The sequence below is a fragment of the Corapipo altera genome, unplaced genomic scaffold (assembly GCF_003945725.1).
Source record: "Corapipo altera isolate COAL_440 unplaced genomic scaffold, ASM394572v1 44, whole genome shotgun sequence".
Lineage (NCBI taxonomy): Eukaryota > Metazoa > Chordata > Aves > Passeriformes > Pipridae > Corapipo > Corapipo altera.
Window position 1 is genome coordinate 11144391 of NW_020884880.1, and position 23133 is coordinate 11167523.

The 23133-nt window shown below is 42.4% G+C and overlaps 1 protein-coding gene across 1 annotated transcript; it reads left to right on the top strand.

The window, feature by feature from the left end:
* The first annotated feature begins 306 nt into the window (after positions 1 to 306).
* On the top strand, positions 307 to 8930 carry NPY (neuropeptide Y). Its single transcript, XM_027639468.1, has 4 exons — positions 307 to 425; positions 594 to 781; positions 6121 to 6201; positions 8639 to 8930. Exons 2-4 carry the CDS (start codon positions 594 to 596, stop codon positions 8661 to 8663), a joined length of 294 nt encoding a protein of 97 aa, XP_027495269.1. The 5' UTR covers positions 307 to 425; the 3' UTR covers positions 8664 to 8930.
* Positions 8931 to 23133: the final 14203 nt, after the last annotated feature.

The following is a 23133-nucleotide window of genomic DNA, read 5'->3' on the forward strand; positions in this document are numbered from 1 at the left end:
CCGCCCCCGGGCACCGGGCAGCACGGCGGCTCCACAGATACAGGCGGCCGGGCTCCCACGGCCGGACCGGGACACGCAGGGCCGCCTGCAGCGCTCGGGGGCAGAGCCCGGGGGCAGCCCGCGGGTGGGACCCGCCGGGGCGGCGGGGGCGGTGCGGGGGCCGCGGCGGGGGCTAAGGCAGCGCCCCCCCCCTCGGTGCCGCCCGGCCCCGCCCGGCCGCGGCCGCTGTGCCCCTCCCGGGGCAGGGGCAGGCGGAGCGGGGCGTGGGGGATCGGAGCTGGCGAGGCGTGATCGCCCGAGGCCCCTCCTGCCTGCTGGGGAAGCCTTAAAACACCCTGGCGAGGCGCGGAACCTCGCACTCCGGAGCCCCGACGCACGGGCAGACGCCTCGCCGAGCCGGGAGCCGCTCCGCTGCAACCACTGCCGTGAGTGCCGCGACGGGGCGGGCACGGGAATGGGAATGGGGACGGGGACGAAGCGGGGGACGTGGGGCGGCCGGGACCGGCCAGGGGCTGCGCTGGTTTGGCCGCGCTGCTCCCGCCGTCGGGGCAGGTACTGACGACGGCTCCCCTCCATCCCACTCCGCCATGCAGATGCAGGGCACCGTGAGGCTGTGGGTGTCGGTGCTGACTTTCGCCCTGTCGCTGCTGGTCTGCCTGGGGACGCTGGCAGAGGCGTACCCCTCCAAACCGGACAGCCCCGGCGAGGACGCCCCCGCAGAGGACATGGCCAGATACTACTCGGCGCTGAGGCACTACATCAACCTCATCACCAGGCAGAGGTAGGCAGAGCGGGACTGCAGACATCCCCCCCTTCCTGCTCCTCGGGCAGATTTTTCCTTGTCGAGGCTCAGGGAAGGAAGGTGGGATGCCCTTTCACACTGGGTGTCTTTCCTTGCTTTCTGCATCCACACGGAGAAGGATGTGGTGCAGAGATTCCCTTTAGAGAGCAACACCCACGAACCCCTGAATTGCCTCTGGGTCTAGAGCTGAATTTCCACCACTCAAGTTGTCAGAAGAGGGAGGGATGTCAACGCTACCTCTGCTATCAGCCCTTCCTAGCTCAAACAGGCTGGCAATCAGGAGCAGGAACCACAGGGCATGCATGGGGACAGCCCCCCCAAAAGGGAAAGAAAACATAACTAACCTGGGAGCTGGGGAGAGCTAGACAGGGCAGTAGGAGCAGTTTTCCACTTCTGTTGCTGCCACTCACTCAAGTGAAGATTTTCATGAGAAAAAGTGTCCTCTGAGAAAATGTAATAGTCCAGATGCTTTGTAGTTTGCCAGCTACCTATTGCAGCTGTGGTTGCCAAAAACCCCACTAGTCCTAACAAAAATCTCTCTCAAGATCACAAATAAGAACTCAAGCCCAATCTGAAAGAGAAAAGAGTGTGAACCCAAGCCTGCCTGGCTCTAAACCAGCTTTCTGGTTTTGACTGTGCTTGTTAAAGTAGAAGTAAAGGCTCAGTCTGAAAAAAAAACCCTGGCAAATTATTATAAAAAAATCATCTTCTTTGGAAGCATCTGTCCACTTAGACTGTCATTGAGAGAAGTTTCCCCTGAGGTACCATGGCAGTGTGTGACCCAGAAGAGTTTTGACATATTTATCTATTTGTTAATATCAAAACCAGATGAGAGGTCTAAAATTAGGCATTCATTTGTCCCTCTAGAACTCTGAAGAATTAAATTAAAAGGGAGGCTATAGTGTAACTGAGGCCTTTCTCAGCAAGTCCATAACATTGTCTGCCAGTGCACTAATAGTATAAGACAGATGAAGATGCTGATAGAAATACAGTTCTTCAGTCCTAAACTTTTAAAGCAATATTCACAGATTGCACATGTGTATGGCATAGTTCTGGATGGTAGACTGTGCTCAGATAACTTTTTGTCTAGATTACTGCTAAAATAATCTGATCCTCGAGTTCTGCCTCTGCTACCCTTTTCTCTTGCGTGTGGTGGGATCTCCAGGCTGGTTTCTCATCCCTTCTTTTCTTCTTTCGTCTTCCGTTTCGAAAGTAGCTTCTGTCCAAAGCCAGGTCATATTTAAAAACAAAAAAACCAAAATCCAAACCCAGCCAAACAAACCCTCCTTTCTCTATTCAAACACAACTTCTGGTGTGTGTTCTGTATGCTTGCTTTAATGTTGACTGTGTAGCTTTTTCCCCCTATTTTCTGGTTTGTACCTATACAACTCAGAGATTGAGACTGGTTTAATTCTTATGTGTGGATTTGGGGTCTGAAATGAAGTGAAATAGTGATTGTTGATGATGGATAAAATTTAAATTTTGTTCTTTAGGTTTTACCCAGATTTCCTACCCATCCTCATATTTAAAGGAACAGAACTGACCTAGAAGTATAAGAAAGTTGGCAGAAAAAAGCACTACAATGACAACTTAGTGATACACATTTAAGAGTTGACTACATCGGTTAACTGAAAATCCAAAAAGGTACACTGTTTCCACTGTGTGGTGAATTAACAGTCCAGAAATAAAGCAATTGCCTCCTCCCTTTGGAAAGCTTAACTGAGCTCCTGAAGGTTCCCTTTTTCAGCAGTGACACAGTCATTTGCAAAATAAATCAATAACTTTTGAAGCACTTTGGACCGGTTGTTTTGTTAGTTTCAGCAGATGTGCTCAAAGTTTTCTCTCTTTTTACAGCTTTTTACTTCTCCTTTTTGTGCATAGTACTGTGACAGGGGGAGACAAGGTGTCCAGGGGCTCTCCTGCTCCTGCTGAGGGTGAATGAGCAAGCTGTTGCCTTCTCACCTGGTGCCTGTAGCCAATGAGATGAAGCAGTAAGAGCATGTTGGTAAAGGAGAAGAGGAGGAGATTTTTTTTTTCTCTTTAGGTTCATCTGTCCTGCCTTATTTGATGTTTCTGTGATTATGAATAACCTCCTGTCTCATCTTCCTGCCTTCTGCTTCTGGCTTGACCCAAGCATTTGAGTGCCATTTCCCTCCGAGCTACTGTGACCCACAGGGTCTTCACCCCAGCTCCCATGAAACTTCTTCCTTCCAGACCGTCTTTCTCTTCTTGTCTTTAGACCCTGCCGGTCTGGCTGTTTTGCTCTCGCTCTCCTTTGAAATCCTCCTCCTTCAGATTCATCTTACTTAGCTTTAGACATCAGTGTAAGCTTTTATATCCCTTTGAGGTTAGCTGAGGGAAACAGGTACTGGTGTGATGCAGGTCACCAGGCCTGTTTCAGGATTCTTGTTTCTGAGGAGATCCCTTGTTCTTTGTGTGACAGTCTTTATGACTTGAAAGAGAACTCAAGATGACCAGCACAGATGCAGACTCCTGCACTATAGATGTCTGTGTGTCTTTGGATTAGTTCCACCTCTGTCTCCCAAACCATCCTGTGGTCTTGCCTCATATCCCTCTACCACACTGTTCAGGAAGCTTTTTTTCACAGCCCATTTTTACTTGAATCACTCCTCCTTCTGTTACTTGCTCCTGTACTCCCTCTTGTGAACAGGCCACCTTCTTTCCTTGTCCTTTGTAGCTTGTTCATGAATCTGTGGCTCTTCTGTGCTGTAGCAAAACACTAAGGCCATTCCTGCTGGAAATGGCTTGAACTATAGACAGAGCAGAGAGTATCTGGAAGGGTGTCTGACTCAGGCAGTGCTGATGCTCCTGCTTCATGTCAACACCCTTTGATGGGGAAGGGAGCAGCTCTCAAGAGCTTTGGTTTATTGGCAGTTTTCTGAATCAGACACACATGTTTCTGAGATCCCTCAGCTCCTGTTGCCAGCCTTGGACATTGGGATTTGACTCCCAAGACCCAAGTTTTCATAGGAAGCTTTGAGATTTTGCTGAGTCTGCAATACTATGTCTCTAATCAGAATAAGTGTGTTTACTCCTCAGATCTCTTTGACTTCAGCTGGAGCTGTGAGTTATCAGCATGCCCCAAAATAGGCCTTGATGTCTCAAACTGAACATAAAAACTAACCAGGTATTTTCACCTGGCTTTCAAGCCTTGTCCTTTTAAAAAAACCATGATATTTGATAAAAGTGTTTCCCAAACAGAAGATAAAAGTCTGGCTTTCTGTGTTCTTGTTATCTCAGAGCTGGGCAGGGTAGACAAGGAGACAAAGCATGAAGCAGCTGGAGTGGAGCAAAGATCTCTCAAGTCATTTGCATCAGAAAGAAGAGACTGACAAGAGAGATCTTTTGCCTCTATTTAGTATGTCTGTAGCATGGTTGTTTCCCAGGCACAAAATTCCAGGGTAGACAGGAGACTCGGGCATCTTCCTGTCACAGGAAGAATGGCTATTCTTTGGCCATATCCAGTTGGTTGCAGTCAGTGAACACCTTGTGTGCAGCTTTGCTGTGTGAGGACAAGGTGGATCCATGCAGCACAAGCACAGGTAGCAGCGCTAGTCTAGTCAAGACGCTAAAGGGACTCATATAAAAGATATTTCCCTAACACAGTCATCTTCATTATTTGAGCGAATCTCTGCACTCCAGGTGGTTGTTTCCTATTTCTTACTCAGACAAAACTTTCTGAGAGATTCGTGGGAGTTTTGTCCAAGTGTGAGCTATTAGAGCAAGTTGTTGATCTGTTAAATCAATTTCTTTAACATAATGGAAAATTAGATTCCTCCTCAGTTGAACTGCAGGTCACATCCATATTAATCAGAGTAGGGAACTAGAAAGAAAGAAATCCCTTTGTGGTGCTGGAGTGCAAGGTATTTGATTCAGCATCATGCCTGATTGCACTGTTGTAATAGCATTTTACTGTGTCTGGCTGGTTCTTTTCAAATACCTGCTTTCAATCTGCTTAGATTAAGAAATTTACCTTAACTTTCTGAAACTACTGGTTTGTCTTTCTGGAGCACAGGTGATGCACTTAAATGATTAAGGTGATGCAAAACTACAAAGAGTTGAATAAAATGATTGAAAAGTGAGATATGTTTCCACTTTTCAAGAAGTTATGTAATCAACAGTTAAAACTGCTAGCTTTTTAAATGTAGTTTGGGAAGGTTTTGTTTGGTTTTTTTTTTTCTGCCGAATGTAGATCACTGAAATGACTGTGGTCACTGGATAGTAATGTAAGTCTTTACACCTTTGATTTCTCTAGAGACAGAATTTCACTCAAGCAACATTAGGAAAGAAAGCTGTTCATGTACTTTGTGATTCAGAATAATTGCATACACAAGTTGCAAAGTGCGATCTTAATTCTTTCCAACTGAGACATCGTTTGCTCATAGTTATCACTCTTAGGCTAATGAATCCTTACAGTGATGAAATGTCTGTCAAGCAGGCTGACATTGTTGCTTCTGTTTTCTCAGGAAAAGAGATCGAATTCCTTCCCAAGAAACAGAAGTTGCGGTACTTTTAACTGTTGAGTAATGTACAGTATACAGAATTAGGAAAAAAAAAAGGCAAATAGAAGGCTGGCTGCTGTGTAAGTTTAGGACAAAGGTAGCCCATGACATCTCATTTAATTGAAGAATTCTGAATGAGTAAGTTTTTGTTCCCATAGCCACATAGTTCAAGATGATTACCCTGAGACAGCTCAGTTTTGACAACCTAATGTGCTATGTATTGGGCAGCCCCAAATGTACTAATTATCTTAAAAAAATCTTGTTTGATTCCTTGGCTAGTATGGCACACTGGGTTTTCTCTTCTATTAACCTAATGGATAAATTCCACTCCTCATTTGAATGATTTCTGATGAAGGATAGGGTATCATTTAAACCAATGAGAAAATTTAAGAGATGATGGAAATGGATTTGTAAGCAAAAATGACATGCTTGGAGGTCACGGCATGCACAGCTTCTTCCCTCTTCCTCCATGCTCACATCAGTAAGGTACAAAGTCCTAGAGTATCCAGGAACAGCCATCAAAGTGAGAAATATTCAGAGTTTCTCAATACCACAATGTAAAATGATTATGGAAAAAACGTAGAAAAATTTGGGGGGGGGGGGGGAGAGTACTGAAGAATGAATGTTTTCCCCACATTGTAAAGTTAAATTAAAATACTTGCTGAAAAGTGGTATTTATGTCTTCTCTGTTACTTTTTCTGTGGAAAAAAAAAAAGCACAGATGGTTCTGTGCTTAGTCTTCATTTGTAAAAACTGACATATACAAAAATGCAACTTTTTAAAATTTTTCCTTAGATATGGAAAGAGATCAAGCCCAGATACACTGATCTCAGACCTCTTGTTGAGGGAAAGCACAGAAAACATTCCTAGATCCAGGTATGTATGATGAGTTTTTGTGGTGGCTTTTACTTCTCATTTAGATTTAATGCTTTCATTTGTTATCAGTAAATATGTTTCACAGAGAAAAAAAATGCCACCAACAGCTGGTTAGACATAGCTTTAAAAAACTTTTTTTACTCCTTTTTTTTTAAAGAAATATCACCATTTATGAGTGCAAGAAATGTCTTACCAAATATGATATAGTCCATATTCCATGATTTTGGGAGCAGGCCTTACTTGGAGGAAGGGAAGCATTCCCAAGGCACTTGCCCCGTTCTGGACTTAATTACACAAAATTGTATGCTGATGTCTGATGATGATTCCTTACATATTAGAGCCCCAAGGATGACATATTTCTGCTCATTTGATACTCACACAGGTGGTAAATATGTTCATACATTAACTCATCCACAAATGCATGGTTATGACTTGTCTTTAAAATACAGTATTTCACATTGGTTTTGTATCTAATATTTTACAAAGGGGAAAAAAGGCTTTTATATTTCCACTTGCACTTGGTTTAGAGTAACAGTGTTGTTTCAAACAACACAGGGATTTCAAATGTACATAATGTATTTATCTAGTTAGGTAATGACACTTTAGCTGTAATGTAAGATACTGTAGTAGTGACTGCAATTTACACAGCTGAAAAGTAAGTATGCTGAAAAGGTAAGATGTAGGGGGAGTTTTGGCTCATGAAGGAAAATATTGCTTTTAATTTTACTCACAATCAAACATAGATGAGGTCAGTTTAAGCCTTTACTGATAGTCTGAAGTTTGCTGGTAATACTTCTAATGCAGAAATAAATATTTTATGCAATTGTCATCTCAGGAGCCTACAAGCAAGTGCTATGCACTCTCATCAGCTCTGTAAAGGCTCAATTAGACTAGTTAAGTACTTAAGCATAATAGTCTGTAGTACTGAATTCAGGGCATGATCATGACACTGAAAGGTAACCAAAATTTTCCGCTGTCATCCAGAGACATTTTCCATGAAACTTGTGGTTCTGCATATAGGGAGGCCGTTGACTTATGTTTTGATGACTAACTGCAGCTGTGGGGATGCAGTTTTCTCTGCAGATGCTTATCTAAAAAACTGTGTGGAGTGCAGTGAAATGTATTAGACTGTTTTGTGTTTGGTAATGACAAGGCAGAGCCCTCACATAATGGGAAATTTCCACTGCCATGAATTTGAGGCAACACACAGGGTAGTATAAAATCTAATATTCTCTGTAATTTTCACCTCTTCATAACAAAACTTCATGATTATTATTATTGTTTCAATAATGCTATTTATAACACACCGGGGAGCAAAAATTCATCAGCAAAATAACCAGCTTGTCTGCATTTAAGATCAAGAATTGATGAGAAGCAGATTCTTGTTTCATACCCCCTGTAACGGCACTTTAAACTGAGTATGGTAATTGTCACTCATCAGTGACAGTTATGGGAGTATTGGGAACAATGATTTCTAGTTTCTTATGGATATGTTTTCTAGGATAAAACCCAGTATGGATTCTGAACTCCACTCCAGCTTTTTCCTCCGTGTGAGGACATAATTAAATCTTCTTTCTATCCAGTCCTGTGTTTCATGGCACATGGGAGCTTAATATCTCTGAGATCTGAAACCCTGACTTGGTTGAAATTGTCCAGAGGGTGTGAAAGCTGGGGGGGAAGTTAGGGGAACTGCACAGGAGTGGACAGCTGGACACACAGCAGATATACTCAGGTGCAGCACAGCTGCCTAAGCCTTCCTCACGGAGGAAGTCATACTGAGTGAATGAAAGGCAGGCTGCTATTATTCTGAGTTTAAATTAAGTAAATGTTTTAGAAATGGTTACATATGAAACAAGTAAAGGAGCAGATGTAAATTGCACTCAGTGAATCAGTGACATAGAATCAGTGACATAGAGAGATACTTCATGAGTTCTTGGGAACTGAACTTTGTAACTAAATATTGGGATATTAATAAATTACTTAGTTGCCTTCAGCTTGGCCAGCCTGGTTTGACATTTTGCTTTTGCTGACTAAAATACACCCCAAAATATTTTGTAGTCTAAGTGTATGCCTGACCATATGAAGAAATTTTAGAGAGATTCTTACAGAAACTTTTTACAAAATAGGAAGATAAAGATTTAAAAGAAAAATAAAAAAAGAGGTGCCTTGACCTGAGTACAGGTAAGTTCTTATGACAGAAACATGTGACGTGGCATATTTCTGATCTTGTCTTCCTTGTGGAGTGATAAGAAAATGTTTAATACTCAATAACAGGATGTGTCTCTCATAATACTGCCTGTTAGAAGTTAGATACCTAGTGTGAAGTACTTGTGTAGACTGCCTTTGCAATCAGTCAGTGGGATGAGTATTTCCAGAATGAGTTTTCCACGTGTTTAATTTTTTTTTTAAAATATATATTGTCTAAAATGTATTACAGGTTTGAAGACCCTTCGATGTGGTGATGGAATTTTCAGCACACCTTCAAAACTTTTCCTAGTTTTCGGTTCATACTCCATGCCTATGAAGCAAATCATAGCATCATCCCCAATGCATGCAGCCATTGTACTGAATTCTGTAGAGTTTTTCCTTCATCATATTTGTATATATCTTTATTTAAATAAATTATTTGTGCATTCCAAAATATAACATACTTAATGAAAAGAACCAACCATGTCATTGGTATAACAATGCATTGTTTTAAACTATTAAAACTGAATTATAACCTCCCTGTAGACTGAAGTAGTGTGGACAACAACAGTGTCTCAGTTATTACAATAATTACTCTGCAAAGTAAGATAAAGACATCATTTATTGTGGCCTCAGACTCATCTCAGGTGCTTGATTTATGCAAAACTGTTAAAATAATTTATCACGGACTGCCTAACTTAGGAAAATAGTGTTCTGAGAGGCAATTTTTCAGAATGAATGCGCTCACACTGACAAATGTAGTAAAGTTAATGGCATTTTCAAAATACAAAGGAATAAGTCACTGCTTAATTCTGCTAACTCCTCAAAACTGGTTTGAAACTTGGCTGTAAGCCTGAAGTAGTACTTTTAAATGAAACAGTTGTAACATCTTTGTTTTGGCAATATGCAAAGTAGCAGAAAATACTATCTAAAGTAACTCATAAAACAAGACGTAACTACAACTATTTATGCCAGAAAAGAGACATCTAACATTGCATAAGGCCTTGTAAGGTACTTGCACTCTGAGCCTCTCACATGTGGAGCCTCTCTCATGGTTTCGGTTTTACCATGACAAGGTACACAGAACAAGAGCAAGGCAAGTTATATCCACGTTTTCATTTTCTTATTTTTTAACTTTATAAATTTACTCACTAGCCAAATGGGGGACTTAGACACACTCAAAGTTTTTATTCAAAGTAACATGATAAAATGGCAGCACACTATCCTTGTTCTTAAGTGATTTTAGTTCACAGATACGTATCTTGCAGTATGGTCAGGACCCACACTTACATTACACAAATGATGGTCTTTGGTTCCTGATACACAACTTCTTTTCTTTAGACACTGTGACTAAAAACTGTATAAAGCAGCACAAAAGAAAGTTCCAAATTGGAAAAGAATCAGCGTGAAGGTTTAATGTATTTACATCTCCTTCCCGCTTTTCAAATGTTTCTGCATGGCTGTTGTCCCCAGGAGAGATGCATCAGTGCAATTAAGTTCCAAGTTTCTAGATATATTTTTGCAAAGCGTTACCAGCTTACTAGGACTGACCAGCTTTCGTGGTCACACTGTCTTCAGTGAAACATAACATAGTTTTTCTTTTCATAAAACACACGGGTGTTGTTGGAATTGGCAAATTTAGCTTTTAGCAGCAATACTTTGACTTACAGACTTGGTGATGGGTTCCACACTGCTACATGTGAAATTTAAGACCAATCTAGGTTCACAAAAATGTTTGGAGCCCCCAGTGGTATAAACAATTTCCACCCACAGCAGTAGGCGGTGAGGTTCACAGGGACTCCAGGATGGCCACAAGTTGCTAGAGCTACCAGGAGCTGTCACCACAGGCTGGGACCTGTTGGGGTAGAATACACATAAAGTTCTGCTTTGAGTAATTATTAAAATCAAAATTGCTAATTCTTGGTATCTCTATATACTAATGACCACGTGAATTATAGTATCAATAATTATAAAAAACTAAAGTTACTTGTACTATCATTACAAATGTGCCTTAGTGGAGAAAGAAAGAGTTAAAGGAGAATTAGTGCAAGCTAAATGCTTGTGCTGAGCTGTTCCACTCAATTACCTCAATTTTCTGGAACTTCAAGAATACTCATCTGTATAGAAAAGCTAGAAAAACCTAAAAAAATCCAGGTTTATTACCTCATGAGCTGGCAAAGAGAGAAGCAAGGCAAAACACTCACACAATATTTATCCACTTCGTGCTATTATTTTCTTTCTAAAATCTTCCTTTGTTCTCTGGGGTAGACATAATATTGCCATAGAAGTCCAGTGTGCTTAGTACTTCCTTGTGTACTTCATATACCACTCCTGACAGGCCAGGACATTGAAAATATTGTATCAGCTCTCCAAATCACAGGATAGACTTAAAAAATGAGCTGTGAAATGAAGATAAATACTTGAGTTGTTTGGCATGGCTTCTGCATTTTGACTTCAGGGTTAACCTTTTCATCTTTTTCTCTCTAATCATGAGAAACAGAGCCTTGTTTCTGAAACAAAGGCTGAATTTTATGTTAGAATCTGAGGAAGCACCAGGAAAAACAAGAAGTAAGAACCATAAAAGTAGGCAATAGTATTTTCTCCTTTATTTGTTGTGGATTTGTACATAGATAGGTGTAAAACATTTAAAAGACAGTTCGCCTTTGCCTTTGGCAATTTCTGTAATATAAATCACAGTTATGCCCAACTTTGATTTAACCAAGGAAGAAATCTAGATGATCCCACGTATCTTCTCTTCTAGGATAGGAAATTCTCTCTATGCTTTTCTCCCTTCATCCGTACAAATCTAGCCCACTGCAATGCTTTCAGCTCTGAAATTTTTCTATATCAAAAGACCCTCCATCATGGTACAGGGTGGGCAGCGCTGCTCCAACACATTGCAGTGTGTCAGAGTGAGATGGGATTTACTTGGTAGATGGCAAATAAATACCAAGTTTTAGCTGCAGCATCAAATGTTTTCCAGAGTGGTTTGTGCCACCTCCCGATGCTCTACTGCCCCCTTACCCTGGTGCTTAAGAGTGAGGTACCCAGCAGCACTCAGCTCATGTGGGAGAGGTATTTTTAAGCTGAACTGACCATTTCTCTGTGTTTCCTGTGGGATTGCACATGCACTTGCATGGCCACATGAGTGTCAGAAGCACCTGTGTAAATCCAACATGGGATCTTTTTCCCACTGCCATGCTTGTTATCACCTGATGACCATTAGCCTCTAAAAGTCAACAAACATTTAAAATAAAAATCCAGCAGAATCAATCACAGAATCATGGAATACCAGGTTGGAAAGGAACCTCAAGGGTCACCTTGTCCAATGTTTCTTGGTAAAAGCATGGTATAGACAAGATGGCCCAGCAACCTGTCCAGCTGAATCTCATAAGTGTCCCACATTGAGGAATCTCCCACTTCTCTGGGGAGATTCTTCTCGTTGTGAAAAATGAGTGGCTGATTCTTATTCTGAAAATTTTTCCTCTCGTGTCCAATTGGAATCTCTGAAAGAGTAACTTGTACCCATTACCCCCCATCTTTTCCTTGTAAAAGGGGACTCCATCTTCTCACTAGCTGCACTTTAAATTCTGGAACATGATGAGAAGGTTCTCCAAAGCCTCCTTTTCTCAAGGCTGAACTAACCCTGTTGTCTCAGCTCTTCCAGCATGTCCACATCTTTTTTTTTGATAGCACGTACCAAAACTGAACACAGTATTCCAGGTGTGGCCTGACTAGGACTGAGTTGAGTAAAGAAAAGATGTAAGAGCTTCCGTACAGAAAACTAAATCCAAATCTATCAGCTGGGGACAGCTTACGAGCCTGGGATAGTTCTCAGGAGCCCCAAATTTATAGATCAGTTTCTGGCTTCCAGTCAATAATTCACAAATACTGGATTATCACAATCTGACATTATGTCAGATCTGGCTGTTTAATATTTATTAATGGTTTCCTGTTAAAAATTATCAACGAGTAATTTAACACACAGTAGTGAAAATTTTAAAATACTCTTGCTTTGTTTTGGTGGGTTAGTACACTGAGTAAGAAAGTGCTACTGAGTGGAAGTCACCTAACTAATGCAGTAATTCATATCAGATCAATGTATTTTATTTATTTGGCTGTATTGTTATCAGTCATTTATTACAGCAGCACCTGGAGACTCTAGATGTGGGGCTCATTGTGCTCTGGTCTGTAAGACCATAATAAAAAAATAAGCCTAGACTACAGAAATATTCCATCCATGTGCAAAGAAAGAAAGTGGAAGGAAACTCGTGCTCATAAATAAAATGGTAAGTAGGTTATAGTCCTACAGCACCTGCAGCCTTGCCCCTATAGACTCTTCGATTACAGCAATTAAACATGTGCTATAAAACAGGTAGTGCAACATTATCTTGTTTCCAGTTAATATGGGTGTTTGCTAAGATATCCCTTATCTATTTGCTTGTCTCTAATGACCTAGTCTTTGCCAGGCCCAGAGACCTTCCAAGCTATATTTAGCCCGTATCTACAAGTGGCTCCCACCTGCTTGTAATGAACACCCAGCTCCAGTCTTGCATTTGCTGCAGAACATGAACTCCCTCTAAACTCTTATTAAATTCAAGATTTTAAGCATACCCTAGGCCAATCTAGTTATGAGGGTGAGCGAGCCGACCACTCGCTTTAACTTCAGCCTAGGACCAGGCTATTGATGCTGATTACTGAGGGTACTGCTGGTAGACTGTGGTGGAAACTGGGTATACTCTGAATGGGAGAAACTGGCTGGAGATAACTGTTGTGCATGATTTTTAGCCTGTTCTGAGATTATTATGGCTAGTTGTTTAGATCTGTGGTCAATTTTTTTAGAGATGTGTTAAAGGCAAGGTTGGACCTGCATTTTAGAAAGGTTAGTGTATGGTGTGTGATGACAGGCTTATTTCCTGTCCTAGGTTTGCTAGATGCCTCGTCATGCAGATGGAGGAGCAGTGGGATTTTTAAAACACATTATCTAATTCCTAATGAGCCCCGACTACTTAAATGCATGGGAAAATACCATGGGCCACCTTTAGCCATATGATTGCACCTAAATTCACAATAAGCTTTGTGGATTTAGGATCCACATTACAAACTCTCACACAGAGTGGTGGTCAGCTCAGAAGATTTAAGGCTTCTTTCTTTATCTTATTTTCCCGTGCACTGGATAGAAGGTCCTGGGCTGTGGGCTGCTGAGGCTGTCCATGTCACTGCCTTACAGGTGTGAGTCTCAAGGTGTCTATGTTCTGTGGAAATGTGCCTGGAATCATTCCACCTTTGAAGGAGTAGAACTGATGGGAGCAGGAGAGTCATGAGGTACCCTTGCAGATAGAGTGGACAGTGACTAATACTGAATACAGCCATGACAGTCTTTCCACAGCAGCTTTCCTGGTAAGATGGAAAGTGGCTGCATCTCCCAGAGGTAAAAGAGTGTGAAATGCTCTTTGTCAAATAAATATGTTAGTATCAAATAAGAATGAGGGGTTTAGGAGACTCTGTGCTAAGTAAGTGACTGGCTCTTCGGTAGAGCTTTCTTATTTGCTTTTTCACAGGTTCCTGTGTTCTTTTTTCTCAGTCATAGAAAGGTTTGGGATGGAAGGGACCTTAAAGATCATCTCATTCCAACACCCCTGCCCTGGGCAGAGACACCTTCCACTAGACAAGATTTCTTAAAGACCCATCCACTCTGGCCTTGAACACTTCCAGGGATGGGACATCCACCACTTTTCTGGGCAACCTGTTCCAGTTTCTCACCACCCTCACAATAATGAAATTCTTCCCATTTTTAGCTTCTTTCCTTTGAAAAGCATCTTTTTACTTTCTGTTCTTGTTTTGCTTTCTTTTATATGGAAGAAAAGAAGGACTGCAATTTGATGTTATTCTGCATTTATGATCCAAACTATTCTGCCAGGGATGATTTTCTTGACTATACCCATTCATTCACATTGCTGTGTTTCTGATGATTACTCTGGTTCAGCTATCTTCCCACTGAAGTCAGCTGGAAATACTGACTTTCCACATGCCCTTTTACAAATCCTGTTCCATCAGTAGTGACACAGAGTCTATTTTTTAAACAATAGCTCCAGTACTTGTTTCATTGCATTATAAACCTTGAAGGTGGATTCTAATTAAGTCATCTAAACCAGGAAATAAACTTTATTAATTGAATAGTCCAGAGGTTTGGACACTTTTTGGTATGGTCAGCTTTTTCTAAGGAGGAAGAGTTAAAGTTAAATAATCAGATCAATCAGAAATGTTGACTTGCTTTTAATGCATTCATCTGAAACATTTAAACTTTGACATCGGTTGTTTGTTGCTCTCAAATCAACAATCAGAAATGGCAGAAAATTATTGACTTTTGACGTGAAGCTTTTTGTTGCTACACCAGAGCCTTAACTCAGATCTGCTTTTAAAAGATTAAATGCATTTAGAACTGCTTAAAACCACATCTTAAATTGTCTACCTTACCTGCCTTAGCCGGCAGTACATTTTACATTTCTCCATAGGTGAATGAATGGTGGTACGCGGGTCCACTGCAGCTCGGCCCACGTCAGTGTCTATGCTTCAGTGCTCATCGTGACTGTCACAATAGCCTGAGAGGATTAAAATATATTTCCTGTACTGTGAGTCAGACCTGGGTATTAATAATAGGCTGCATTTAAGTTGGAAGAAATGATTTTTCATTTCATTTATCAGCTCTGTTTTACCAGCTTCTTTAAAAAAAACAACAAACAACAAAGCCTACTCTCCTGAAAACCACCTGCAACAAAAAAAGAGGTTCAGCCTAATGTTCTGTCAAGGGAATGGGCTGAGACAATGTGCTGCTATATTTAAATGTTCTAAAACATGTTTCTTTCTGTTACTCCAAGCTCTCAGTTAATGTTGCTTCTCTCCATGCCACCCTCCTTCTTTCCTTAGACTGTTAACACTCTTTTTGTCCTTTATATCATTTCACAGAGAACCAATCCCAAACTTCAAAGTTTTCGGGGTATTGGCTATCCCCAGGCTAAGTTGCACAGAGAAATGTCTGCTATCCTACAGCACAACAACCAAACATGCAAAAATACAAGCCCTTCCTCTTGAAGTGTACCTGAGGGTCTACAGGTATATTTCTGCTTTAAAATGTAGTTAAGGTACCTTAGATTGATGTTTCTCATTTCTTCACCAGCTGGATAGCTATTATCCAAGCGACTCTGGCTCACAGGTATTGATTGCATTTACCCTGCACTCTGCCTTCTCTGTTCATAGTCACATGGCTGCCAACAAAGAAACCAGTTTTTATATGGAAAATGTGCATTTTTATTACACTTTTTTTACCTCTTTTAATGTAACTTAGAAGTAGGAAGCATTGATTTTGCCAGCCATGCAAGTTTCTATGCTAAAACCATGTTCTTTTAAACTTGAAATACGTTACTCCACATACAATGCAACATGGTGAGCTTTTCCATGGTACTGTGACCCCCTCCAAGCTGTACCTCTCCTTTGAGAGCTCTGCTCAGACATCTCTGTTAAACTTGCAGTAGAATGACAATTTCCTTTAGGTGATCTAATTAGATAATGAGGAGCAAAGCTAAATCAGATAGAAAATTTTTTATTTGGAAATTCCAGAAATTAATTAATTGACAGGATTTTTTTTTAAGTAGTTGTAGAAGATTTTAACATAAATCTTGGGTGAATGGAGATCTGTGTGGTGTGTCAAAGAGCAATTAGGAACCTGTGTTTTCCTCTTTTCATTATGGGGAGAAGTGACTTGTAAGGTGAATACTGAATTGTGATGGTTGCCAGACATAACAGAGAATCAGCTCACTATTGCGCTGGATAAGGTGACCACCTTATTGTCTTAGCAAGACTTTGGCTTAGTCTCCCTGTGGGAATTGCACATTTTAGGCAACTGACACCGGAAAGGTACAGGGATAACTGATTAATGCAGGTTGCTAGCAAGACTTTGAAATTCATAATGAAGATTCTGGCAAAGGTCCTCTGAGCTTTAATACAACACGTGACCCATCTCTGCCCAGCAGCTGTGCTGGCCATGGAAACCTTTTGAGCAAAAACCCACTGGTGCTTAGGGAGAGGTAAAAAATTATTCTAAGAAACCGTTATGTCCCATGATTTTTGGGGAACACACATCTTTTTGGCTGTGTAAACTCAAAAGATGAACATATTATTGAAAGAGAGTCAGGAAATATCAAAGATGAAATCAGACTAAAGGTGAACTTGGGTTTTATCCTCAAGCAGCCACTGAGCCACTGCCAAGTCTGAGGGACAGCAACAGGTATCAGACACTTCCCTGCCCTTTTCCCCCATATTCTTCTTCTTCCCGTGCACTTTTATTGGGCCACAAGCCCCCAGGTAACAACAGTATCTGCGTTCATGTGGATTTATGAAAATCATGGGAACAGAGCACATACCAGTCAATTAGTCATTTCATCTTCCTTTCTCAGCAAGGATGTTTCTAGCTGCATATGAAAGAAACTGTGAAATGCACACCTGGATGCTCAGGCAGGAGAGGCTTATAAAAAGACCTGGCCTGCTACTTTCTAAAATGGGGTTTAATTCCATATGGTGAATGGGGAAAGAGGGAAAAGAGAGCTGATTCATGATTTTTGGGTGCTACGCTGCAAGACAGATATCCTGCATTCTTCCCCCTTCTCTTTTTATGCTTTTGGTCAGCTGCAAACAAAGGGCCCCAGAATTCTTTCTGTATCAAATCCATGCTAGCACAAGAGAAAACTGTACACAGCTCTCACCTCACCAAGACAGCTCAGCTGGCCAAGCCCAGATATTTGGTGTCCAAACTGGGGCTGCTGCTGAATCCATGTAGTTTACCAGTAATGGTGATACCAACTTCTGTTCTCACACCTTGGTTCCCCAGATTCTTTGAACTATCCTTGCCTAGAGTGCAGAAGTAAATATCACCAGAAAAGATGTAGTGAAAAGCACAAAAGTAAAAGCTAAAGCACCCCAGATAATCAATATGTGTCCTCTGAAAGGAGTATTCTTTCTTTCGTGGATCCCATATGGCTGGTTGTATGCTAAGAATATGGTATCAAAAATAGAGGGATTTTTGTGCTTTTTTTTTTAGCTTATGTTACTGTTTGCTAACTAAAATAATTTTGTGCAATAAAATAAAGAATTAATTCCCAGTGGGATCATTCAATGAATTGACTAAACGAAAACATATTGGCACACCTCAGGTTTTTTATGCCTCTTTCTTAATCCATCTAGCATAGGATGCTATTAGAGACATAGAACTAAATTCAGCTGACCATTTTTGAGTGTCATTGTGGCAATTCCTATCTCTGTCTAGGTAAGCAGTTTCATTAATACCATGTATGCTGTCTGTAAATGGTCCAGCTTTCTTCCTATCTCTGCTCTAGTAAGTGCTGGTTCTAAAACCACAGCTCAGGAGAAGAATATAAAGCATAAAACTGACCTCTCGCCAGGCTGTAATATAAATGGCATTGGGAACATTTCCATGATGAAGAGATGCTTCCAGAAAGCCAGGTGTAATGGCAAATAAAAGCCACTTTATGATAACTTTACATGCCCTCAAATATTTAGCATTCTGCTGGACCGTAATAGGTATGAAACTGCACCTCACACTGCAAAGATGTCCTTTGCAGCTTAAAGGTGTCAATAACAGGATACCTGAGACTTGTATTTAAAAAGCTCCTCCCTGCCCTCTCCTCCCCCGAGTATGTAGTGGATTTAGGTTTTCTCAGGAAGAACCTCTTAGGACTCCCAGTCTTAGATATTGTGGACTTGATTTTGACTTACACATCAGTGCTTTCTCCTTTTACATTTTTACCATTGCAGTTGAACACCCATACCCCTTCTGCTTTGACCAAAGGCTGGACCTGCTCTGCTCAGTGCCCTAAAACTGCTCCTTGCTCAGTGGAGGCAAAGCTCCGCTGCCCTGTGGGGTTCTGAACGTGAGTGTAAGGGCTACAAGCAGACAGGGAAGAGTGTGTGTGGAGAGGGGTGGAAATTTCTGTTTCACTCCTCAGTCCCTAGTCAGCCTGACCGCCTCAGGGGCTGCAGAAGGAGGGGGATTTCAGAGGAGCATAATGACAAGTGGCATTCCTCAGGGATCAGTATTGGGACCAGCACTGTTTAACATCTTTGTCAGCAATATGGACAGTGGGTTTGAGAGCACCTTCAGCAGGTTTGACGAGAGCACTGAGTTGTGTAGTAGAGCCAACATGCTGGAGGGAAGGGATGCCATCCAGAGGGACCTTGGAAAGCTTGAGATGTGGGCCTGTGTGAAAGCAATCTCATGAAGTTCAACAGGGCCAAGTGCAAGGTCCTGCACCTGGGTCAGTGAAATCTCAAGCACAAATACAGGCTGGGTAGAGAATAGATCAAGATTAGCTCTGGCGAGAATGATACAGGTGTATCGGTGGAAGAGAAGCTTGACATGAGCCAGCAATGTGCACTTGCAGCCTAGAAAGTCAACCATACCCAGGGCTGCATCAAAAGCAGCATGGTCAACAAGTCAAGGGAGGTGATTTTCCCCCTCTACTCCACTCTTATGAGACCCCAACTGGAGTACTGTGTCCTGCTCTGGGGCCCTCACCATAAGAAGGATATGGACCTGCTGGAGCAAGTCCAGAGGAGGTGTATTGGGTTTGCTTGGCCAGGTTTTGGTAGTGCGGAGGGCTGTAGAGGTGGCTTTTCTGAGAAACTGCTAGAAGCTTACTCCATGTCTAGCAGAGCCAATGCCAGCCTGCTCCAGGATGGACACACTGCTGGCCAAGGCCAGGCCAACCAGAAATACTGGTAATGCCTCTGCGATAACATATTTAAGAAGGAAAAAGAAGTTATTGTGCAGATGTAATTGCAGCCAAAGAAGAGTGGAGTGAGAATATGTGAGAGGAACAACTCCGCATACCCCCAGGCCAGTGAAGAAGGAGGGGGAGGAGGTGCTTCAGGCCCCAGAGCTGAGATTCCCCTGCAGCCTGTGGTTAAGACCATGGTGAAGCAGGCTATCCCCCCACAGCCCATTGAGGATCACGGGGATGAAGAGATCTACCTGCAGACCACAGAGGAAACCTATGCTGGAGCAGGTGGATGCCCAAAAGAGGGTTGTGAACCCGTGGGAAATCTGTGCTGGTGCAGGGTCCTGTCAGGGACCTGAAGACCCGTGGAGAGAGGAAACCATGCCGGCATAGGTGTCCTGGTAGGACTTGTGGCCCTGTGGAGGGCCCATACTGAAGGACTGCAGCCCATAGAGGAGGAATCCACGTTGCAACAGTTCATGGAGAGACATTGCCCATGGGATGAACTCATGTTGGAGAAGTTCATAGAGGACTGTCTGCCATGGGGGGGACCCAGCTCTGGAGCATGGGAAGAACTCTTCTCCCTGAGCAGCGGCAGGAACAACGTGTGATGAACTGACCATAGCCCCCATTCCCTGTCTCCCTGCACAACTAGGGGGGAGGAGGTAGAGCTCGGGAAGGAGGGGAGTGGGAGGGGATGTTGTTTTTAAGATTTGCTTTACTTCTCATTATCCTGCTCTGATTTTGTTAGTAACAAATTCAATTAATATCTCCAATTTGAGTCTGTTTTGCCTATGACAGTATTTGGTGAGTGATCTCTCATGGACCTTATCCCAACTCATGAACCTTTGTTATATTTTCTCTCCCCTGTAAAGCTGAGAAGGGGAGTGATAGAGGGGTTTTGGTTGGTGTCTGGCATCCAGCCAGGGTCAGCCTACCAGAGGAGGCCATGAAGATGATCAGAGGACTGCAGCCTATGAGGACAGACTGAGAGAGATAGCGTTGTTCAGCCTGAAGAATAGAAGGCTTCAGGGACATCTTGTAGCACCTTCCACTACCTAAAGAGGGCCTACATGAGAGCTGGAAATGGACTTTTTACAAGAACATGTAGGGATAGGAGAAGGGGTAGTGGCTTTACACTGAAAGAGAGTAGGTTTAAATTAGATATTAGAAAGATCTGTGAAGTTGGCGAGGTGCTGGAACAGGTTGCCCGGAGAAGTTGAGGATACCCCATCTCTGGAAGTGTTCAAGGGCAGACTGGATGGATCTTTGAGCAACCTGGTCCAGTGGAAAGTGCTTTTACCTGTGGCAGGAGGTTTGGAACTAGGTGATCTTTAAAGTCCCTTCCTATCCTATCCATTCTATGATTCTATTAAACAAGGGGATGATGCAACATTTCCTGGAGTGAGAACTACTCGAAGGCAGACCACAGTCCTGAGGCTCACTTGCCAAGGAACTGTCAAAGCCAGTACAGCTCCCAGCCCAGCAGTGAAATGGTGAAAGGCAGCCTAGTAGGGAGCTGAAAGTAAATTTTACACAACTTCAGGTTGGATATAAAAGATGAAGCCCATCAGTGCCGGTTCAGCTGGCACAGCACCACTAATCAGCACTGCACTGGGCAGCCCCAGGCGATCCTCAGGTACCCTTTCTGGGTACAGTGTGGTGAATCTATTGCCACCAAGATAATTAGATCGAATAGACTTCACACTTGCATGAAGTAGGATTTTTGCAAATCCCCCCATTACCTGCTGTCTGTCTGTAAAAACCAATCAGTTCATAAACCTGAATATTTTTGGTGGTGATATTACTGTAAGTGATGTTAACAGGATCTGGATGTTACACCTCATTGCCCAGTGAGTGGATGGCATATTTTGGCAGATTAACTCACTTCGTTTATGCCCCTTAATGAAGGGAATGTGATCAGACCTTTTTCTGTACTGTTTAGAGAAAAGCTAGAAGGGAAATACTTGCAGAGTGCAATGACCTATTAAGTTGCCTGATTTGTGACTGCAGCTGTTTCCTTTGTGTGAGCACCGGCAGGACTGGAGATTCATGGATGGGAAAAGATCACTCTTGCATTTGGTTTGCTGCAAGCTACTCTTCTGTACCTTCTTCACTCCCCACGGCATGGGCAAATTTGGGGCACACAGCCAGAGTATCTCAGTGCTGCAGGAGGAGGCACAGTCATCCTTGGGTTTTGAAGAGCTGTTTTGATTCTACAAAGAACCCATCAGTGTGGGGGGAAAAAGCAGCAAGATGCTGTGTTTCTACTAACCAGGTTAAGCCAAGAGGCCAGAAACATGATTCTTTAAGGAATACCAATCAAGTTCCTGTGTTTTTAAATAGGAATTTGGAAATCTACTTCCAGAAAGGCATGGTGGGCACCGGCCTCTTCAGCCTGAGCATCACTGCTTATGCATGGCTACCATAGAGGTGAAAGCGGGGTGTGGGTGGGAGGCATTGATCAAACCGGGGGAGAATTTGGCTCTGAGGTTTGCAGAGTAATAGACTGATACTTGCCCACCTCTGATATGCTTTTTTATGCAAAACTGTGAACATCATGTACTCAGCACTGTCATTGCTGGAAGCACTGCGTAAATCACGGGGCTGTACACTCCCATACTGAATGGCAGGGGATGTAGGTGACTTACAAGGACATGGGTAGAATGGCAATCTTTAGACAGTTTCTGGAACAAAACCTAAAACCTGCTAAAGTACTTCAGGCAAATTATAACACCCACCTTACATTTTAATGCCACCTTAAACTGTATTCTGCATCAGTCAGCTGTGGGAGGAGATGACATAAACAGACAATTAATATTTCTTTTCATTTGCCAGTTAAGATTGAAAAATGTGGTCACTGAGCTGTCTTTTTCTGACATTTCCTTAACAGCTTTACACTTTGCAGAGAAGCTTCTGTCAGTCCCCATGCTAGAGCTGTGCCACAAGCAAGTGGGAAGCCCCTCCACTGCACCAGGTGGACTATCAGCATTCACGAGCACCACATGTATTTCCGCTGCCCACAAAACTGCCTGCTTCTTGTCTGGGGCCACATGTTTTGCCAGGTGTGATGTGATAAGGGTTTCAGAGGGGTGGAGAAGGGTTTGCTCTTCCCTGATTGGCCCCAGACAGGGTTCTTTCGGGGCAGTCCCGCACTCAGGTTCACCCAGAGCTGGATAGGGACAGGAAAAGACCTCTTTAGCATCAGGAAGCTGTGATGGCTGTTAGTCGCACCATTTTGATATACCCTTTTTGTCTATTTAAGCTGTGTTTTTACTTGAAGTATTCTGTAAGTACAAATAACAATCTCTGAATGAATACTTGAGTATGCAGTGTTTTCTGGAACAAACCCTACCTTCCCTCTGGTGCCCATCACATCACAAACTCAGCTACCTGTAAACTTTGGGTTGTCGCCTCTTCACCACTGTATGTCAGGCACCTAGTAGTGAGTTATACAGGCAGTTTTAGTTCTTTGAGTAGAATTCTTTAGAACAGTTTTGGTTTCCACAGCTGTAATCTGCACTGTCAGCAGTGACTCTCTGGGTACTGACAAGCTGAGCTCAAGATATGCTGTTTTACAGGAGGTGGGTGATGGGGAGAAAAAGATCTGTCTTTTATAAATGTATTTGGATAATTGCATTTACCCAAATCTTTTTAACCTTCATCTCCTTTCCCACTCCTTTCTGAAGAAGAGAGTGTTAAAAAAAGGAAGTCTAATATTTTATCATTATTGGGATAAACAGATTTCTGACTTTTCAATTCAGATATTTTTTTATAATGTCATGCATATTGAGTGTGATTGAATTTCTGCCAGAATTTTATTAGATAATTGGCATAGCACTTCTCCCACCAGTGAACCACTGAGGGGAAAATGCTGCAAAGGATGGAAAAAATAGGAAGATAGAAGATACAAATAGGAAGAAAAGAAAACTGAAGTAGCAACAAAAAAGGCAAA

Bases quoted from the DNA above. Each gene is read 5' to 3' on its own strand.
- NPY (XM_027639468.1), top strand. From the start codon at position 594: ATGCAGGGCACCGTGAGGCTGTGGGTGTCGGTGCTGACTTTCGCCCTG. The intron at 782-6,120 runs GTAGGCAGAGCG...ATTTTTCCTTAG, and splicing joins AACCTCATCACCAGGCAGAG to ATATGGAAAGAGATCAAGCC. The intron at 6,202-8,638 runs GTATGTATGATG...AATGTATTACAG, and splicing joins GAAAACATTCCTAGATCCAG to GTTTGAAGACCCTTCGATGT.